Here is a 20,331-nt window from a genome sequence, read left to right on the forward strand (position 1 = left end):
CATGGAATTGTCTATTAATTACCAGCTCATTTAAATTTTTATTGTGTTAATTTAACACTGATTTAGTTGATAATATCATACCTTATTATTAAGGTTCTCAAGGATAGTGCTCTCATTCTGTGTTTTTTTCTATGTTGTATAAGATGGTCAGCTCCTCTATCGGCAGCAGCAGTCATCTGAGACCTATATGATTTATCTTTGTATTGTCTCTCTTAAATTAATTGGGTCCTGTTAATAAGTACTGTTATTAGTCTACAATTATTATTATTTTTATTACTATTATCATCACTCGATTCCTTCCTTGTTAGTTTAGCGCCCTGATTTTGTGTTTTCCTTTGTGATACTAATTAAGACACCTGTGCTCAAGTATGGCTATCCTTAAAACCTGGACTGTTAGTTTGCCTTGAGGACCATGGTTGGGAACCCCTGATCTAATGTAATGTGTCGCAGGGTTATAGTAGAATCATGATTATGGCTCTTTGTTTCATTACATTGAAAAATACATTGTAACAGCAATAATAAAAATAGCATTACTAAATTAATCAGATAGATTGATGATTGATTTAGTACTTCAGATACTATTCATACACGTAATTCACTTATAAAATGGGCTGATGTAGCAGGCAAGTCTAAGAGGAGTAAAAGCTGAAATTCCTAAGAAGGTATTTCTGAGGTGATATGTAACATACATGGGGATAATAGTACACGTGTCACAGATTTCCACTGCATGTTTCTATAACAATATAGACACACTGCTCTCATGTCAGTTGTACAGAGCCCTTACAGTATGTGTTCCAAGCTGCCAGCAGATGGATGTGGAAGGTAGCATAGGGACCACTTATCCCTATGCTAATTTTTATATGGGGTGTATTATAATTCACACTGTCACCAGAGGAACGCACCTGGACACATGCATTACATCTTAAAACAGATAAAGGAACCATGTAATTGAGTATAATCCATCCATAGTAAGATGCTGGATTCAAGTTCTTACCATCCTTTATTTTATTTGCAGCAAGGACTTCTTATTGTCAGCAATGGTACCCATACGTTTACCTATGATACATGTTACATGTACTGCTAAGAAATAAGCTGCATGATACATATTAAATTAGTCCCTCAATTCTGTTAGTACTATTAAAATTGATTGTACAGGGCTCAAAGTTATTATGGTCACTTCAGGGCAGTAATTTTGTATAAAAATGCAAAAGAAAAAACAGTTTGTGATCATATCATGACTCCAATAGGCTGCGGGAATGTGCACACCTGCTATGTATGAGGAAGCAGCATGCACTGCTCCATCCACTGACCTGACACTATCACACACCTGGGGTATATTTACTATGGTGCAGGTTTATAGAAGAGGGAACGTAAACAAAAGTATACTATTAGCAGGAGTATAAACAAGGCAAATAATTATAATAAGAAATGTATGTATATGAATCAGATTTAGAAATTGGTTTTAAGCCAATTCAATCCAGCAGCACCCATATATATGTGGATCTGGTAATCCACATTACTAAGTGAACTAGATATGTATACAACAAATGAGAGCGCTTAAATTGAATTTAAGAAATATTTTACTTCACATATAAATATACAAATAAAACATTGGACCAACGCTAATAAACAAATCATATATATGGGATTAATCGTATAGGATACGCAGCTAACACACTTATTTTAGCAGCAAAATGTGATTGGGCAATCTCATGCAGTGGATTAACTGTTGGGTTAATATCCAGACATGTTAAAAGGTCCCACCTAGTAAGTTAGTAGAACTGAGTATATCACTCGTATGCATACAAGATGTTAGTATGATTAGTTATTTATATAGTGTTAATACTGTGTAATCCTGTGTAATATTGGGATTCCAATAGGTCACCACCTCTACCCAATATCTACCTTCCATGGCTGAGGTAGCAAATCCTCACCACAGTGTATGGCTAAATGGCGGGAAGAGAGCTGTTTGTACTCCGTATGCTCTTATTCTCATGTCAGAGAGAAGAATCTAATATCCGAACATGGACTTTTTTAAAGACACAGTCTTGTGTAGCGCTGCTCACCCAGTTACTGGCACATGTAGCACTGCTCACGTCAGTAACCGGGTGAGCAGCGCTACATGCGCCATTGACATTTATACACAAGACTGTGTCTTTACAAAAGTCCATATTTGGATATTAGATTCTACTCTCTGATATGAGAATAAGAGCATACGGAGTACAAACAGCTCTCTTCCCGCCATTTAGCCATACACTGTGGTGAGGATTCGCTACCTCAGCCACGGAAGGCAGATATTGGATAGAGGTGGTAACCTATTGGAATCCCAATATATTGAAGGATTACACAGTATTAACACTATATAAATAACTAATCATACTAACATCTTGTATGCATACGAGTGATACACTAAGTTCTACTAACTTACTAGGTGGGACCTTTTAACATGTCTGGATACTAACCCAACAGTTAATCCACTGCATGAGATTGCCCAATCACATTTTGCTGCTAAAATAAGTGTGTTAGCTGCGTATCCTATACGATTAATCCCATATATATGATTGTTTATCAGTGTTGGTCCAATGTTTGATTATAGCCTGAATTTGCTCAAAACTATTTGCAGCCCCATAGGGCTGCGTACAAAATTCAGTCCAAAAGAGGGCGGCCAGGGGTGCGAGATGCAGTGCCGTTGGCGGCGTTTGAATGCCGTGGCAGCGGCAAAACGCATCCCATTTGCACGCCTCACGCCTAATTGGATTGACCCCTATATATCGCATTACATCGATACGATATATAGTGATGTTTGCCATGCATGTACGTTTACGGCGACGTCCTTCGGTAAACGGCCCCTCCTCGATCCCAGCACATAGTGCGAAGACAGATATCTGGAGCCCGCTATGTCTTCTTCCCACTGCGCCTGAGAACAGCAGGTCACATCACACCTCCTGCAAAGGTCGCTGGTCTAAAGGGGCTGGAGCCAGCGCAGAGCAGAGATCAGGGAAGTATTCAACATCTCTGCTCTTTTTGTCTTGCTGTACAGATTACGCCAGCCTGAGATGGTGAATCTGTACACAGCAGAGGAACGGAAAGCTGAGTTTTTCTTTCTTCTATGAATCGTTCTCCCCATACTAGTGTATGGGGAAGCAATCCAGCCACAGAGCAGTTGCGCCGTTGGAGAAGTCATGAACTTTTTCATGGTAACCCGCTTCATGAATAGAACGAAGCAGAGAAAGCCCTGTTTTCAGTTAAAAAGGGCTTTTCACTACTTCATGAACAGACAGACACCATAGTGTACGGGACATGGTAACTGTAGAATAACTGGTTCAAAGTTTGACTTTTTACCCAAGTTCCATGATTCAAACCACATTAATGTGAGGGGAACCTTAGAAGAATCACTTATAAACTCCTGAACAGCTATTGTATATTGAAAATTGTATATTCCCTCTAATTCTAGCTACAACTTAGAGATGCAGTTCTGTCTCTAAAACAACTGTGGATTCTTGTAATAAAATAATCCTCTTTAACAGACAATAAAATGAGCATCAGGATGGTTTCAGGCTTATAAATAAGGCACAAAATTGTAATAAGGAATATAATTAATTGATAGGATATAGACTAGCACTGAGTTACTGGAAGAAGAGGAGAAGACAATTAGGAAACAACCATGTTTGCCACCGGTGAGATAAAGGGAGCATCTCTGAGCAGATCAGTGCACAAGTAATGATGCAATAAAAAGTCTTCTTGGTGGCAACTGCCTGTAAACTCGAGTCTATTACTTATATTGATGCATTCATATGTATGGACTCCGAAGAGGCAAGAGTATTAGACTGACATTTTTATGGACTGTACAAACATTTGCACAGACTCTATTTGCAGCACACGGCGATTTGTAGGCTTTACCATAGAAGAAATCATACTGTATATGTTTTCTGTACATATACCATATGTGGTGTACATATAATATATTGAGGATAAGCAAAGTTGGAATCCTGTTAAACATGATGTTTTATGTGTTTCCCTTTGTCTGGAATAATCGACTGCAACATGTATCTGTGCATTATGTATTACCTTTTATTTTATACATTTTAGATTTTGAGGTTTTATTTTATTTTTTAAATGTATGCTTCGTATTTGTTTCTTTGGAAAATCATTAAAAATTACTAAATAAAAAAAACAAAACAACAACATGTAATTGCCTCTTTTGCTGTGTTCTGTACCTCAAGTGCATGACAGTGTTTTCTATTTTTATTGTAAGGATTAAATTGCCCTTATGGCATGGGTCATACAAAATGTGTGAGCATATTTTGACAGCAATAACAGTTGTGTCTGAAACACAAATTATCGGATTAGTTGCATCAACATAGATTTTTTTTTCTGGTCCATCTGTGTTTAAACAGGAAGCTAAATACAATGTACTGTAATAGTTGGCATCATCTTCTTTCTACGTTTTTGTATGCTATGTTAGATTCAATGGGGCAATTCAATTAAACGTCGTGGCTGCAAAGTGCTGTTTGAAATGGCGTAAAATGGCCAGCAACACTCCTACTTTTTCCTCACACCCCATAAAGGTGTGCAGGAAAAGTAGTCACATTGATGGTTGGTGACACCCGGTGCGCCAAATAGACCACTTGCATACACTCATAAAGAGGGCATGGCCTCACGGGAAAGGGGCTTGGCCTTGTGGCACACCCCTGGTTTCATCACTCTGGGGTGTGCCCAGTACTCCCAGAGATGCCGGGCTGCCAGCTCCTCCTCAGTGACAGGGAGCCGGGTGCTGCACATTAACATCACAGTGCAGCACCTGGCTCCTGGATGACTGAAGAGGAACCAGCATTTTGCTGTTACCCCCTTGGAGGGTGACACCCAGTGCAGCCTCCCCCCGCCCCCCCCATGTGACACCGCTGCCATAAATTTAGGTTCAGGACTCCTAGAAAAGCAAATCCAGGCATCCAATGCTGAAGCACAATTATTCCTCTTGCTAAGAACATAAGACTGACAGTGACTGGCTAAATAACAAGCAATTAAAAAAAGACTCCAAGGTTCACTTTATTGATTTACAGGATGTATTTCCATAATTCTTGATGAATATAAATATATTGCACAATGTATTGGGGGCAAACCACTTTGTCACTGATAAAACCAGTGTGCCATATATCTTGTACCCAGCAATAAAAATGTGGGATCCCCAAAGCAACTAACTTGTGAACTCCCGTTAACAAAAGACTGATGAAATCTTATCAAAGGCATAATGGTGCAAATATGTCTACTATAGAATTAAGGGAGAAATATACTTTAATTTATTGAGACGTGTAATAGGGAACACTGTATTGTAGTAGTGACTTGATATACACTGGCTTCCAAAAACATTCACCACCTAAAAACTTGACAGATTTGGCTGTATTACAAATTACACATAGATTGTTCCAGACAGTATTTTTATTGCTAACGAGTAAGCTCTTAGAATAGATTTTTAACAATATATCATATGTGATGCAAACCTAAGACCGCCCATGACTTTTCCTCCATCTTGTTCAAATTGAAGAACAGATGGATGATGCAAAATACAGGGACATCCTGCAAGACAACCTACTTCAGTCTGCTAGGAAACAAAAGCTTTGGAGAAAGTTCACCTCTCACCAGGAAAATGATCCCAAGCATAAGGCCAAAGCAACACCTGCCTAGTTGAATAACAAAAAGGTTAATGTTCTACTATGGTCTGGTCAAAGTTTAGCTCTGAAACCAAGTGAGAATCTGTGGCACTATTTGGAAAATGCAGTTCACAAGCATCATTCAACCAACCTGGAGCAAATCTGCAAGATAGAATTGGCAATAAACACTCACAAACTATGTGCAAAACTAGTAGAAACTTACCTGAACATACTTAAATTTATTATTGCATCAAATGTTGGTTCTACCAAGTCTGTATGGAGGTTGAATACTTTAGCATTTTTCAGTTTTTATTTGTCTGCAGGCAAACAATGAATTATTATTTAGAAAATTTGCTTTAAGAACCTACTAAAAGACAAAAAAATGTCTTGAACAACCCGAGAAAGTGTAATTTGTAGTACGCAAAAATCTGTTGAGCTTTTAAGGAGTTGAATACTTTTAAAAGCCACTGTAGATTGAAGAAAAATAATATCAGTTTAGATACTACACTATACAAAAACATATGAATCTATAGGCTAAGGCTAAAATATTAAAGTACATCTCTTTCCCTTATATGGAGGCTTTCAAAGATAAAATGGAGGTACGGCCTGACTAATATTCATGAGGCGTGAGGTACTTCTTTTTAATGAATTTAGATTGCATTCATGAATATTAGTTCAGCTTACAATATGGATGTTTCGATTGTGTGTAGGTGGCAGGTCAAATTAATATGAGAATAACATTATATCCTTGTGTGCTTCCAAGACACAACTAACAATCTATAGACAGGAGAAAATAATGTTATGTACCGTTTTATACACTTAAATATAAGGTATAGTATAATTACTTACAGTTCAGATAATTGATATTCGACTTATGTGTACATAATTTTCTGCTAATTGGAATACAATTATCATAAAATGTAACCATAAGTATGATAATTTTTTACTGAAAGTTTCAAAACACTAGTGTTTATCTAAAGCCATAATTCTGTCATTTAACCCTTACCTCTTGTGTCTCAGTTAAACGAGTTTTAAAAACTTTTCAATAAATAGGACTTTGTTTCTGTATAGAATACCAATACAGTATATCTTTATCACAAATTAGCTAAACATGCATATATGTGAAAGCCCATTTAATAAATAAGATTATCAGAAATATATATTTTAAATGGAGGAAGAGGATTACAGAACAAAATGCAATCCCAAATAAAATGCACCAAAACAAAACTAAAATAATAAAAATATAAAAAGCATACATTTGTTTTTTACAATAGAAAATAATTTATTTCATTTGATTATCCAATGAAACTAAATAGGGCCTAATAAATTTTAATCCAATGAAATTAAAGACATTAAAATGGACTGCATCAAAGCACATTTTTCCAAGCCACAATATAGTGGTGTTTTTTAATGCAGTTTTCAAATCATGTAAGTTATGAAAGTAAAAATGGAAATTTTCCCAAATCTAGCAGACCACAAATGGCAATGTAGGCTTTCAGACCTGGGGCTAAATATACTAAAGGTCAATTTTAATTATTCTCAATAGATCAATGTTGTGTTTTAAGGGCTAAATCAAACATTTACTAACAGATGCATTTTTAGATTGATTTTTAATTGTTAGTAATTGTGCTATTTAGCCCATCAAACACAACATCTATGTTGATCGATTTAAAATGATTTTTAATCAATTAAAATCAACCTTTATTAAATTTTCCCCCTGGAATCTATACAAATGGTGCAATATATCAAGCAGTGGCTTGCACAACTGCTTGAAAAAACTGCACATAAAGATACACATTTGTGGGTTTCAGTGACATAAATAGAATGCATGCATGGGGATTATATCTAAAAACAAAAGTGTCTGATTTACAAGTGATCTCAAATATGGCCACGAAGTACTGTAGCTGCACAAATAAGTTTAGCCACAAATCTTATGATACAATATGTCCAACTTCAAATACAGCATCAATAGTACATATGTGACAGTCATTAGAGAGTAAACTGACACTAGGCCTCTGGGGAGAGAGGCACAAAGAAATACCTTAAAAGGATTTTAATTTGGCTATACAGGTAAGTGAAAATTGAATGCATCATAAATCATGAACTAATGTTTTTTTGTATGAAGTCTCTTCAAACTGGCATCAGATGAGATTTTATCCAAACCACAGATTAATAAATAAGGAGGTTTGGGCTTGAAAACCACTTTTAATTGAAAGCAGTTTTAAAACTAAAAAAAAAAAAACCCCACAAGAAACATCCTCACTCAGTAGTTTACAGTTTAGCAACATTAAACACTAGTAAATTTTAATATCTCACAATAAGTAGCCAACAAATAATTGTGTAATGGAAATGGATATATATATATATATATATATATATATATATATATATAAAAATTAAGTTTACGGCTTCTCCGACTTTCTCAATAAATATCTTCATCTGTGAAATTACTGAGTAGCAAAAACAAAAAAAGTATGCAACATTTTAGTCTATTTGGATCTTTTTATCTTTTAGAATGTGAACATCTGAAATATTTTATCTGTATCATTTCAGAGAAGTGTGATGGAGAGGAACAATGAATTGTTGTATACTTACATTTGAAATATAAATTACAGAAAAATAATAATTATTTTAGAAGGTTCTTGTAGCCTTTATTATTTGATTGGATTATAGTACGGTTACCTCAGTGGTAACTCTAGGACTTTTACCAAAGAGTAACCAGATGGATATACTTCTGTTTATATGTTAGGGTATTTCTCAGATAAAATTGGAATAAGCTGTTTTATTTATAAAATAATTTGATAATTAAATTGCGATATTTCTTTATTTCCAACACTTGCACAATCTCTATTATATTATATTTTTTGGACTGATTACAAAATAAATAAAAACAACAAAGCCTCTCCACTGGCTTTTATTAAAATATCAACACTGTAATACTTTCTTATTTAGCATGCACTGTGCTTCAAGTATTGATGCTTATTGAAAGAGTGAGTGCTTTGCAAAGTCTTCATGGCACAAATAATAGACAAACACCTTACTGTACAATATTTGCATTGTGGTCAAGTAATTCTATTTTTACAAACATTACAGTTTCTAATTTATTATTTATACAGGTCAGAACTGCTACCAGATTTATGGGGTCCATACCTTATCCAGTCAGATTGTTTGACTTGTTTGGTGAATATGTGAAACCAAATTAAACATATTTGATTATTTGTGGTTTATCCAATTTACTGAATCACTGAGGAGCGTCCAGGTCAGGGTCCAACCTAATGATCTGATATGACTGTAAATGTTCTATCTTACATCAGTATTTATTGCACAGTTTCATGGTTCACAATGGCTTTTTTAACCTATACAGTTATAAACTTTATATATATTATATTCTATTTTCTTCACATTTTTATTCTCATTTTCAATAAATATAAGTGGCCATGAATTTGCTAACATTGTATTCCATTTTAATCCATAATAACACCCCAATTGTTTCAAATTTACAAACCTAGATTTAATAGGCAACAAACAGAAAAGCTAATGAAAAAATAAAGACGATTTGTGTAAGTTCATACCACATGACTGTGCCTATATTTCCAGGCTGTATACAACTAGTTTTATACTTTTCCATCAATGTGTGTGTTTTTTATTTTTAGGCCTAAATCCTGAATATTATCTACACTACAGTTCCAGTTCGTCCCCAAGTGTTTTGTCTGAAAGGTAAAATACTAGTCTAGAGTTGAGTCAGAGATTGCCATGGTCTTGCAAGCAGTTTTACTGACAGGGACACCAACTGCTAAAGCGAAGGATGGCAGTGATGTTCCCAAGAAACGGGTATGTTTTCCATAAAAAAGAAAGAGAGGATATATTGGCCTCCTGACAAAGTACAGGAGTCCATAGCCTTTTCTGAAGTAAGATTTTACAGTATGTGTCAGGTCTTCCAGAAATCGTACAGTAGAAGTGCCTAAAATTTGGTTGTATCTTAAGCCGGGTACACACTATCCAATTATTGGGCCAATCAGCCTATAAATGTGTATGCAGGAGTGTTATACAATAATTGGCTTCAAACATTCTTGCAATGGTCAGATTGGGAAGTCGGGATAGTGTGTGCTACACATGCTTACTTGTTCCCGAACTCCCGATCCCATTTGAAGAGATCGAAAGAAAGCACACACTGAGTAAGAAATTGCTGATTGTGTATGGGTGCACACAGAACCTGTATACTCTGTCGGATCGGAGCAATTATCGGATAAGCTGCTTTTATATGTACCCAGCTTTACACTCCAGATCAGGATGCCTGGTACAAAAACTCTGTTTACTAGCTGGCAGTCAAGATGAGAAAACCAAGGAAGTGTTTACTGTTTGCAAAGCAGTACTGTGACAATTTATGGATATCTCCAATCTGGCCCCTAATCACTCTTACAGTTGTCACATGATTTACTATTATCCTAGGTTCTCAATGGCATATTAAACATTTTGGCACAAATTCCTTATATCATCAATAGAATAAAACGACAACAAAGATAAAATACACTAGAACAAACTTCACCTCATTTAACAAACAAAACAGAGATATAAATATATTTTAAATAGTATTATGGTCACAAAATAAAATTTAAGGCATCTGTTGGCAATGTCACTATTTAAATCCCAACATAGAGAAGTTTGAACAATTTCAAATGGGTTGTAAATTGTTGTCTTGAATGATGAAATTCTAAAAATGATTCAGAAACTATGGCAAAATGTATAGTTTACACATGGTTCACAATACCCTCCAGTGTTGGGGTAACACTGATTGTTCTGCGTATTTAGGACTGAAATACCACTGCGTTACCCACATAAAGCCACAAAGTAATTGTTCATTTTCTTGCAAATGGCAACCATGATTATATATAACTTTTTCAAATATAAATTTCTTGACAATTGTGAATATATCCTATTCTTAGTCAGGAGCACACTTATGGGATCATGAAGAGACAGTTCTTCTACTATACTAACATATATATATATATATATATATATATATATATATATATATATTAGACTGTATAAATGTGCAAAATTAACATCTCGCAGTACAAATGATATGTTGTTTCTTTGGAAATATGCCAAATTTTGTAAATGAAAATGGCGGCATTTGCATAGTTGCAAATTTTACATCTTGGTGTTAGGATCTGGGGGCATCAGGGATGTACTAAATACGGTTAGGGGTATAGGACAGATTATGTTTTTGCACTACACCATTATATAAATGAGAGTTGGGGGGTGGAGAAGTTGCATATATTGGATGTTGGAGGTTTAGTAATAACCACACCCTAGCAGAATGGCGGTGCTCACTTATGTATGTGTGAGGGAGACTTTAAAATCCATTTGCACACAGTAAGTATCTGAGCGCCTGCAAATGTTGAAGTTTTATAAGGGCCGCTTTCATTAGTATATTTTTATGATCCAACACCCTTTTAACCAGCACACACCTCACCTCCGGGCGCAAATGTAAATAACTATTCAACATATCAGAAAAGTGACCATAAACTAAGGCTACTAGCATCAGCCACCAATGAGAACTCATTTATACAATATGTCTGAATATTAAACTTTTGTACAGTACATGACTATTACTTAAAAATATTACTATTTTTAATAACAATAAAGTAACAAAAATAAAACACTTTTTCTTTTTCATATAGATGTTCATGTAACACACATCTTTCCCATACCAGTTTGACAGGAGCTTCACATTACTCTGTGCTGTTGTTAGTGTCAAAATGCTTGGAATAGCTATGTGTTAGCCAAGCCCCCTCCCCATTTGAATGTACACATGAGCTGAAATACTCTGTGCTCAAGTCACCATTATACTGCTCTCATAGGATACAGATTATTTATAAACTCTCCTACATCATCTCCAAGTTCTAGCCCTAGTCAAGCGTACCTGAAAACAAAACCGTGTGTCATAAAATATTCTCAAAGATATAATTTGTATCCTGGGCAAACTACTTTCGCCAGTCTACAATACTAGAATCCCTTTTGTGTTGCAAATACAAGCTCAGCTGGATTGAGCTCTTGAGAGACAGTAATCACAGTAGACACAGACTCAACATTATTCTCTACCAACCTTGCTTTAGTGATAAGATTGCATAGGTGGAATTCCTTAAGATGTGAGTAGCAACTTGCCTCTCCTATTAGCCATATAAGAAGCACCCCATTTATCTTATTAACTGTACTCTGAGGGATTAATAAAACAGATACTTAGCACAAATGCTATAAGACTGATAAAAGAGTTGCAATTTGAATTGCAGGCAATTTTGGGTCTGATTCTGGATCAGAAGCAAAGTGGCTGTGTTTGCCTCATGTTACAGAAGCCTGATTTACTACCAGATGATCATGTGAATTCCAGTAAGGCTAATGCGAGGATCCGCGCGGCTCCAAGCTAGAAGCCACGCCACCCACTCTTTTTCTGTCCATAGTCACAACCCTCATCATTCGTGTCGGCACTTACACCAGCCCCATACGCGGTGCAAAAGATTTGTCTGAAACAGGCTTCCATTTTCCGTACTCATGACTCACACACAAGGCGGAACAGTTCAGTGCGATCGCATTGTTGCTGCCATTTACTGCCCTGACAGGCCCATTTCACACAAAAGGGGAAGATGTACTAAGCCGTGGAGAGAGATCAAGTGCAGAGTGATAAAGCACCAACCAATCAGCTCCTGTCACTGTACAGGCTGTTTGTTTGGAAAAAGACAGTTAGGAGCTGATTGGTTGCTACGTTATCTATCTCTACTTTATTTCTCTCAAAGGCATAGTACATCTACCCCAAAGAGAGAACCAATATCTGTCAAAGTCAGAATTAGTCCAAGATATGCAAATATGTGTACATTTGCTTCTGTGCATGCATTGTATGCTAAACTCGCTATTAGGGGTATAGTTACTAAAAGTGCGGGTATTTAGAAGTGGAGATGTTGCCCATAGCAACCAATCAGATTCTATTTATGATTTATCTCGCACCTTCTAGAAGATAATAGCTAGAATCTGATTGGTTGCTATGGGCAACACCTCCACATCTGTAAACCCGCACTTTAGTACATATACCCCTTAGAGTCGTGAAGACAGATATGTCTGACTTAGAATGAGCCCCTGTATGCGTAAAATGCAGATTTGATTTTGGTTACCAGTTTTTTATTCATATAAACATATTCTAATATAGGTAACAATACTTTAATATAATAGATTCAGGGGCAGCAAGATCTTCTAACTCTTCAGCCAGGCTTCTACCCAGCTACATCTGTTGTAATGCATTGTAATGGTCCTCTTCAAGGTGGTGAGGTGAGGTCCAGTGCATCTAACCGATGTGTCTTATTGTTTCATTGTTATACTGCGGACTAAGGAATCCCGATACGTTTTACAGTATACTCCTATAAAGAATGACACATCACTGATTTGTACTACAGTAGGTAGTGTAGCAATGCAGATCTGTGCATATTAATGTGATTATTAAATGCAAGAAGAAGAAAAAACAGGATCAGCAGACATACATCCACTAACCCTTTGTTTTCATCTACAGGTGTCCGCCACAATTTGTTTTATATCATAAGCTTTGAAGTAGCAACCAAAATTTATAAGAAAAAGCATAGCAACCACCTGCATGTTTAAATGTCACCAGCATATTAAAGTGGAGGCTTAGCTTTAAAAACAAGGATACATTACAAACAAGCTTTTTTTTGTAGTGTACCTATAGTCTATAAACGATGGAGGCAGCCATTTTGAGGGTTCAACTTATATTTATAACAATGTAGCTTATTATTTCACAATGAAAAAGTGACACCATTAAGGCACTCTGTCCATTCATGAGAATGCAGCCTGTAAATTCAAGAGAAATGACTTATCGCACTGCTGACACCAGGACAATTAGTGGGCTGCATTCTCATTATTACTGGTTCATCTCACAAAATGGCTGCCTGTGTACTGGTATACCTCATAATCATTTATGCCATATTTCAGGGATGAGTTTTGTGGTCAAGTTCGGAAATTGATATATATATTTTTTTTATCTACTGCTATGGATTTAAAGGCTATAAATTAACAATGTAAGTCTAAGTTGAAAATGTAATTATAGGAAACACGTCCATGCCATATAACTGTGGTTTTTTGTCCTACAAATCTTCTGCACTCTAGAACCAAATCATTTAAAAAAAGCATTACCTTACGTTCTACAATAACAGTAACCTCATGGCTTTATTTCCATTCCCTAACCAATATTTTGTGTCAAATAGATGTATCCTAAAAACATATGGGCAAGTCCAACTGCAGAGGTGGTAGAGTTGTTTGGCGGATTGAGGGCAAAAGCTGGGAGGAAGAATGTCTTATAGTTAAGAATGTTGGGAGATATACATATCCATTAAGACAAAGTGAATGGTGCATATATCTGAATAGCTGCAATGGATCTCTATTTCATGGAAACCCAATAACGAAATCTCCATATTACATGTCTGTAATAGAGTACTGTGCTTCCGCTTACAGTATTGAATAGAATATTTTCATTCTATGCACACATTTTAAAGAAATACTGTATTCTACATCAATAGCTTTTGGAAATTTCAAACTGTGAAAAATTGCAAAATATATGTAATGGGTCTCCTAAGAAAAGACATACATGAGTGCATGAATTCTGTATATTTACAAGGACAATGTTGTTTTTACTGTATCTGTATTTGATGAAATTCTTCATGTTTACTTTTCCTATGCTCATGAATATAGCACTGCTCTTATGATTATCCACAAATGAGAATTTATTACTTTTTTTGTAAATAAAATGAAATCGGTGCCCAGTTACAGTGCAACCTTTATCAATGAAATTGGAGTGTTGTAATAATTTTATTCAGAGCACAGAAATGACATCACAATCATGAGACCTATGTCATCACATGACTGTAACATGCCAGAAGGTTCAAATAAATAGAAAAATATATCTTTAGAACTGCATGCGCCAAAACATGGTAATACTGTAATTGTACATGCAACTACAAATGTACAATGCTGCTGTAATTAGAAATTTCTCTTCATTTCCTATCTACTTTTATAGGCACTTAAAAAGAAATGAACTATTAATAAATGAATGGAGTACCTCAGCCAATGAATAGTAACAATGGTGTCGGGGAAAGTTACAAATACGACAACTGAACAACTACATTATGTGTGTGGCCCATATCATCTAATAACTCATCCTCACCAAATGATGATATGATAAATGTAGTACTGTAGGTTTTAAATGTGTAGCTTCCCATATTGATATTAATATTGAATATCCAATATTAATATTGAATTAACATAGTACTAGTAGGTGGAGCATAAAAGATTTGTATAAGGTGGTGTCAGAAACATTTATGCATCATTGACCTATTACCCTATATGGCTTTTTTTTAATAACATAGTGCTATATGTAAAATACTGCTATAGCCCATAGCAATAATTTGCTTTAACGATCTAAACTGGAACGGCAAAATGTCAGAGTCTGGTTGGTTGCTGTAGGTTATAGCACATATAGCACCATAATATTAAAGTATACTTGCTTATTCTTGAATTTCGTAAGGTTCTCAATGATCCCCGAGAGTGTACTCTCTTGGACCCTGTCCACTCCACTACTGACGTGGGGGAGGTCCTCTATGACGTGATCTGTGGCGAATAGCATTATTAGAGCCTCTCCCCCTGTTGCGTGCTACCACGGCATTGCACAGCATGGGGGCGGGGCCATAATAACATGAGCCATGTCGCAATCTGCCCTTGTCAACCGGATGTCATCTCTGGGATCTCTATAAGTGGAGACATAAAAATTATAAGGGTATGTATTAAATAATATTCTATTACTCTTTGGGCGAGTCAAAATCTTTTACAATGTGCATCTAGGGAATGTTAGATGATTAATCTGGAAATATTAATAAAGAATAATATTCTGTGCCATATGTATTAAGCATCACTCTATGTGTTTCTTGTGCAGTACATATTGTACATTATTCTTATCTGACATAAAGTCATACATAATATTTCTTTTGTCATTCCAGCTGAATTTTCTATATTTTTATAATCTATAATCTACTAAAAAAGGAGGTTTACCATTCAGAAAAGTGGTTCAGAAAAACAACTTGTAATTTAGCAGTTTCTTTCAAAGATCATTTTTGTTTTAACAAACAGTAAACACATAACAGATGGAGATACCACCACCACAATCTCCATGTAACTGCAGAACAACCTCTTCTCCTCCAACGAACTGTGGTACATTATAACTATTTGGTATTAGAACCAGTCATAGAGGAATTCATATGTGGTAATGGATCATAGAGCAACTCAGGCAGTGGCACACATTTTTAAAGGGAAATAAAAAACATTAATAAAGAAAGACCCTCTCTAATGTCAAGGGATGTCTGATAAGAACTGTAATTTAGGAAGGAATTACCAATCCTATGACGAGCTTGATATGAATGCAGAATTTGTAATGATTTAACATTGAATCTTCACCATCGGGAAACGTCTGCTCGCTCTCATTGGATGAACATATAGTTCTCACCTTGTGCAGTTAGTACAATCCCAGGACTGTTTTATGCCCTTACATTTAATAGCTATAAGAGCCGGTGATAATTGTGGGTAAGCAACAGAGGTTAGATGCAGATCTTTTATCGTCTCCTTTTTCAGAAAAGTGAAACACCCGTAAAAGACAAAAAAAACCCCCACAAAAATATTGACATTGAAATAATAAAAAAAAACATTTTCCACTTTTGCTCATTCTTGTTGTGTCTTCTCACCAGTGTCTGCGTTGTTACCTGCTCTCTTCCATCGTCTCATTATACCACAGCTTCAAGACAAATACTGGGCTTGTTTCTGTTTGTGTGAATGTAATGCTCCTCAGTTAAAGCCACAAGACTGAGGTAAAACAGTATATGATTTGTGCTAGGAAACAGTAACCAAATATGAATGTTCACCCCTTGTTCCCAACTGTCCTGCAGAAAGAAATGACGAGAAGATGGATGCATGGTTTGTTTAAAATCTTCCTTCCCAGTGAAGTTAAACAGATGCATTTGAGTCTGGCTCATCAGAACTGGTACCATTTCTTTTCCTTGTATTTTAACATCATCTACAAGAGAAAAAAGGAAGTCACTGTTTGTAGAATGAAAACTTCTTTACAACAGAATCTGATATGTATTCATAACATAGCCCAGTGCAGCAGAGTAACACTGTTGACAGGTCACACTGTCATGTTTTATTAAGCTCAGCCACATCCTCTGGAAGCATCATTCATGGGATATAGGAGCTCATTCAGAGGCGGTCGCACGGAGCGATTGGTCATAGTGAGCAATGTTTTTTTCAACTGTGCATGCGTGTACATGGCAGTGCGTTTGCGCAAGCCTGTCTTTCCGACCGCAATCCTCTTGCTCGTTAGTCACTACGAGGTCGCAGCTGTGATTGACATTTCGTGCCGTTTGTGGGTGGTTACAGTGGAAGGTGCTTGTGAACGGGGGTGTGGTGGTGCGGACGCAGGCGTGGTTGACCTTAAAAAGGGCGTTTTAAGGGCGTGCATATATTACTGAGCGAGTCATCTCACACGTCATCTCGTTGCAATAACAATGCTACTGCTCGTAGTGCTAAAGGTAGCCATGGGTCTACCTTAAGCATTGCGAGTGCTGGCGATGGTTTCTGCCTCAACCGATGTCTGTAGGCAATTAACACTGTGACAGGTGTTAATCGTGCTGACGTAGGTTGCCGCCTGCAACCGTCTCTGAATTAGGCCGTAGAGATAGGAGGTGTGCTTTCATTGTTGTGGGTGTTTCCGCGCTTACGATGTGCATTGCGATTGAGCGCTTGTTTTGCATATTCTCGATCACTTTGGGTGCGACCGATCGCTCCCGAGCGACCGCCTCTGAATGAGGTCCATAGGCCCATAAGTAATAGGTTGTGAATTGCTAATTCAGGCGTGATTTCAGCGAGATACTGTAGCCCCTAGAAGTGGTGATTCATTTTAACTTAAATGCAACATACAGTCAGGTGCATAAATATTGGGACATTGACAGAATTTTCATATTTTGGCCTCTATTCACCACCACAATAGCTTTGAAATGAAACAAACAAGATGTGCTTTAACTGTAGACGTTCAGATTTAATTTGAGGGTAATTGCATCCAAATCAGGTGAACGGTGTAGGAATTACAACGGTTTCTATATGTGCCTCCCACTTTTTAAGGGGCCAAAAGTAATGGGACAAACTAAACAATCCTAAATCTAACTTTCACTTTTTAATACTTTGTTGCAAATCCTTTGCAGGCAATTACAGCCTAAGGTCTGGAACGCATAGACATCACCAGACGCTGGGTTTCATCCCTGGTGATGCTCTGCCAGGCCTCTACTGCAAATGTCTTCAGTTCCTGCTTGTTCTTGGGGCATTTTCCCTTCAGTTTTGTCTTCATCAAGTGAAATGCATGCTCAATCGGATTCAGGTCAGGGGATTGACTTGGCCATTGCATAACATTCCACTTTTTAGCCTTAAAAAACTCTTTGGTTGCTTTTGCAGTATGCTTCGGGTCATTGTCCATCTGCACTGTGAAGCGCCGTCCAATGAGTTCTGAAGCATTTGACTGAATATGAGCATATAATACTGCCCGAAACACTTCAGAATTCATTCTGCTGCTTTTGTCAGCAGTCACATCATCAATAAATAAAAGGGAACCAGTTCCATTGGCAGCCATACATGCCCACGCCATGACACTACCGCTACCATGCTTCACTGATGAGGTGGTATGTTTTGGATCATGAGCAGTTCCTTTCCTTCTCCATACTTTTCTCTTCCCATCACTCTGATACAAGTTGATCTTTGTCTCATCTGTCCATAGGATGTTGTTCCAGAACTGTAATGGCTTTTTTAGATGTTGTTTGGCAAACTATAATCTGGTCTTCCTGTTTTTGTGGCTCACCATCTTGTGGTGAACCCTCTATATTCACTCTTGTGAAGTCTTCTCTTGATTGTTGACTTTGACACATATACACCTACCTCCTGGAGAGTGTTCTTGATTTGGCCAACTGTTGTGAAGGGATTTTTCTTCACCAGGGAAATAATTGTTCTGTCATCCACCACAGTTGTTTTCCGTGGTCTTCCGGGTCTCTTGGTGTTGCTGAGCTCTCCAGTGCGTTCTTTCTTTTTAAGAATGTTCTAAACAGTTGATTTGGCCACACATAATATTTTTGCTATCTCCCTGATGGGTTTGTTTTGATTTTTCAGCCTAATGATGGCTTGCTTCACTGATAGTGACAGCTCTTTGGATCTCATATTGAGAGTCGACAGCAACTGATTCCAAATGCAAATGTCACACCTAGAATCAACTCCAGACCTTTTACCTGCTTAATTGTTAATGAAATAACGAGGGAATAGCCCACACCTGTCCATGAAATAGCTTTTGAGTTGATAGTCCCATTACTTTTGGCCCCTTAAAAAGTGGGAGGCACATATAGAAACCGTTGTAATTCCTACACCGTTCACCTGATTTGGATGTAATTACCCTCAAATTAAATCTGAAAGTCTGCAGTTAAAGCACATCTTGTTTGTTTCATTTCAAAGCCATTGTGATGGTGAATAGAGGCCAAAATAAGAAAATTCTGTCAATGTCCCAACATTTATGCACCTGACTGTAGTTTTGCTTTAAAACTGACATTTTAAATCTACTGTCAAAGTTATCTCGCTGCAATCACGCCGGCACCACCAAATTGCAGCCTATTATAAATGGGCCATATTGTTGTAAAAACACTGTGATAACAGCTCTGCGTGTCTTCTCTCTAACACTGAATTATATTAGACTGCTTTTTAACCACAACATGTAATTGCAAAACAAGATTCACAAAGCACCTTTCACCAAAGTTAGCAGCTACCAGCATTAGTGTGACATCAACGTGCTTTTCACATTCTATACATGCTATATATATATATATATATATATATATATATATATATATTAGGGGTGAGCGGGTTCGGATTTCTGAAATCCGAACCCCCCCGATCCGAGTCAGGCTCGACTTTTCCCGCCTGACTCGGATCTGAAATCGAGGCAAAACGTCATCATCCCGCCTTCCGAGTCTCGCGGGTTTTGGATCCTATATAAGGTACCCGCGTCGGCGCCATTTTCTCACTCGGCTGTGGACAGTGAAGAGGGAGGGTGGGAGTTAGGGCTGTGTAGTGTAGTGTAGTGTAGTGCTGCTGTTGTCCACTACTTCAAAGTCCATAGGGGCTGGCTGTGTTGTGCTGTGCTGCTGTTGTTAATAGGGGCTGTGTCCACTACTTCAAAGTCCTTAGGGGCTGGCTGGACTGTGTTGTGCAGTCAGTTCTCCATAGGGGCTGTGTCCACTCCAAAGTCCTGTGCAGTGTACCAGTCCTAAAGGGGTGCTGTAGTGTTGTCCAGGGGGTGCTCTGTCCATCAGGGGTGCTCCCCCCAAGTGCTGAAAAAATAATATATTTTCTGTGTTTGTGAATTGTGTGCGCAGTAGCCGCACGTGCATCAACAAAGTAGTGCCAAGCGTGCGCCTGTGTCATAAGTAAAGGGCCGGCTGGCTTGACCGTTAAAGGGTGCTGTAACCCCCGAAAGTACACTCCAGTCCAAACCAAAAAAAAAATTATTTTCTGTGTTTGTGAATTGTGTGCGCAGTAGCCGCACGTGCAT

General features: G+C 37.3%; 1 protein-coding gene across 2 annotated transcripts in view; it reads right to left on the minus strand.

Annotated features, from left to right (window-relative positions):
- Positions 1–14,423: 14,423 nt before the first annotated feature.
- Positions 14,424–20,331, minus strand: part of STXBP5 (syntaxin binding protein 5) — a 468,219-nt gene continuing 462,311 nt past the window's right edge. Inside the window, exon 28 of one of the 2 annotated variants that reach the window (XM_088474382.1) lies at positions 14,424–16,767. In XM_088474382.1, coding sequence (XP_088330508.1) covers positions 16,726–16,767 — 42 coding nt within the window. In that variant the 3' untranslated portion in view covers positions 14,424–16,725. The remainder of the gene's footprint in view (positions 16,768–20,331) is intronic. The other variant, XM_088474383.1, reaches the window with a different exon arrangement.

The sequence above is a fragment of the Taudactylus pleione genome, unplaced genomic scaffold, assembly GCF_031769625.1.
Source record: "Taudactylus pleione unplaced genomic scaffold, aTauple2 ptg000154l, whole genome shotgun sequence".
Classification (NCBI taxonomy): Eukaryota; Metazoa; Chordata; class Amphibia; order Anura; family Myobatrachidae; genus Taudactylus; species Taudactylus pleione.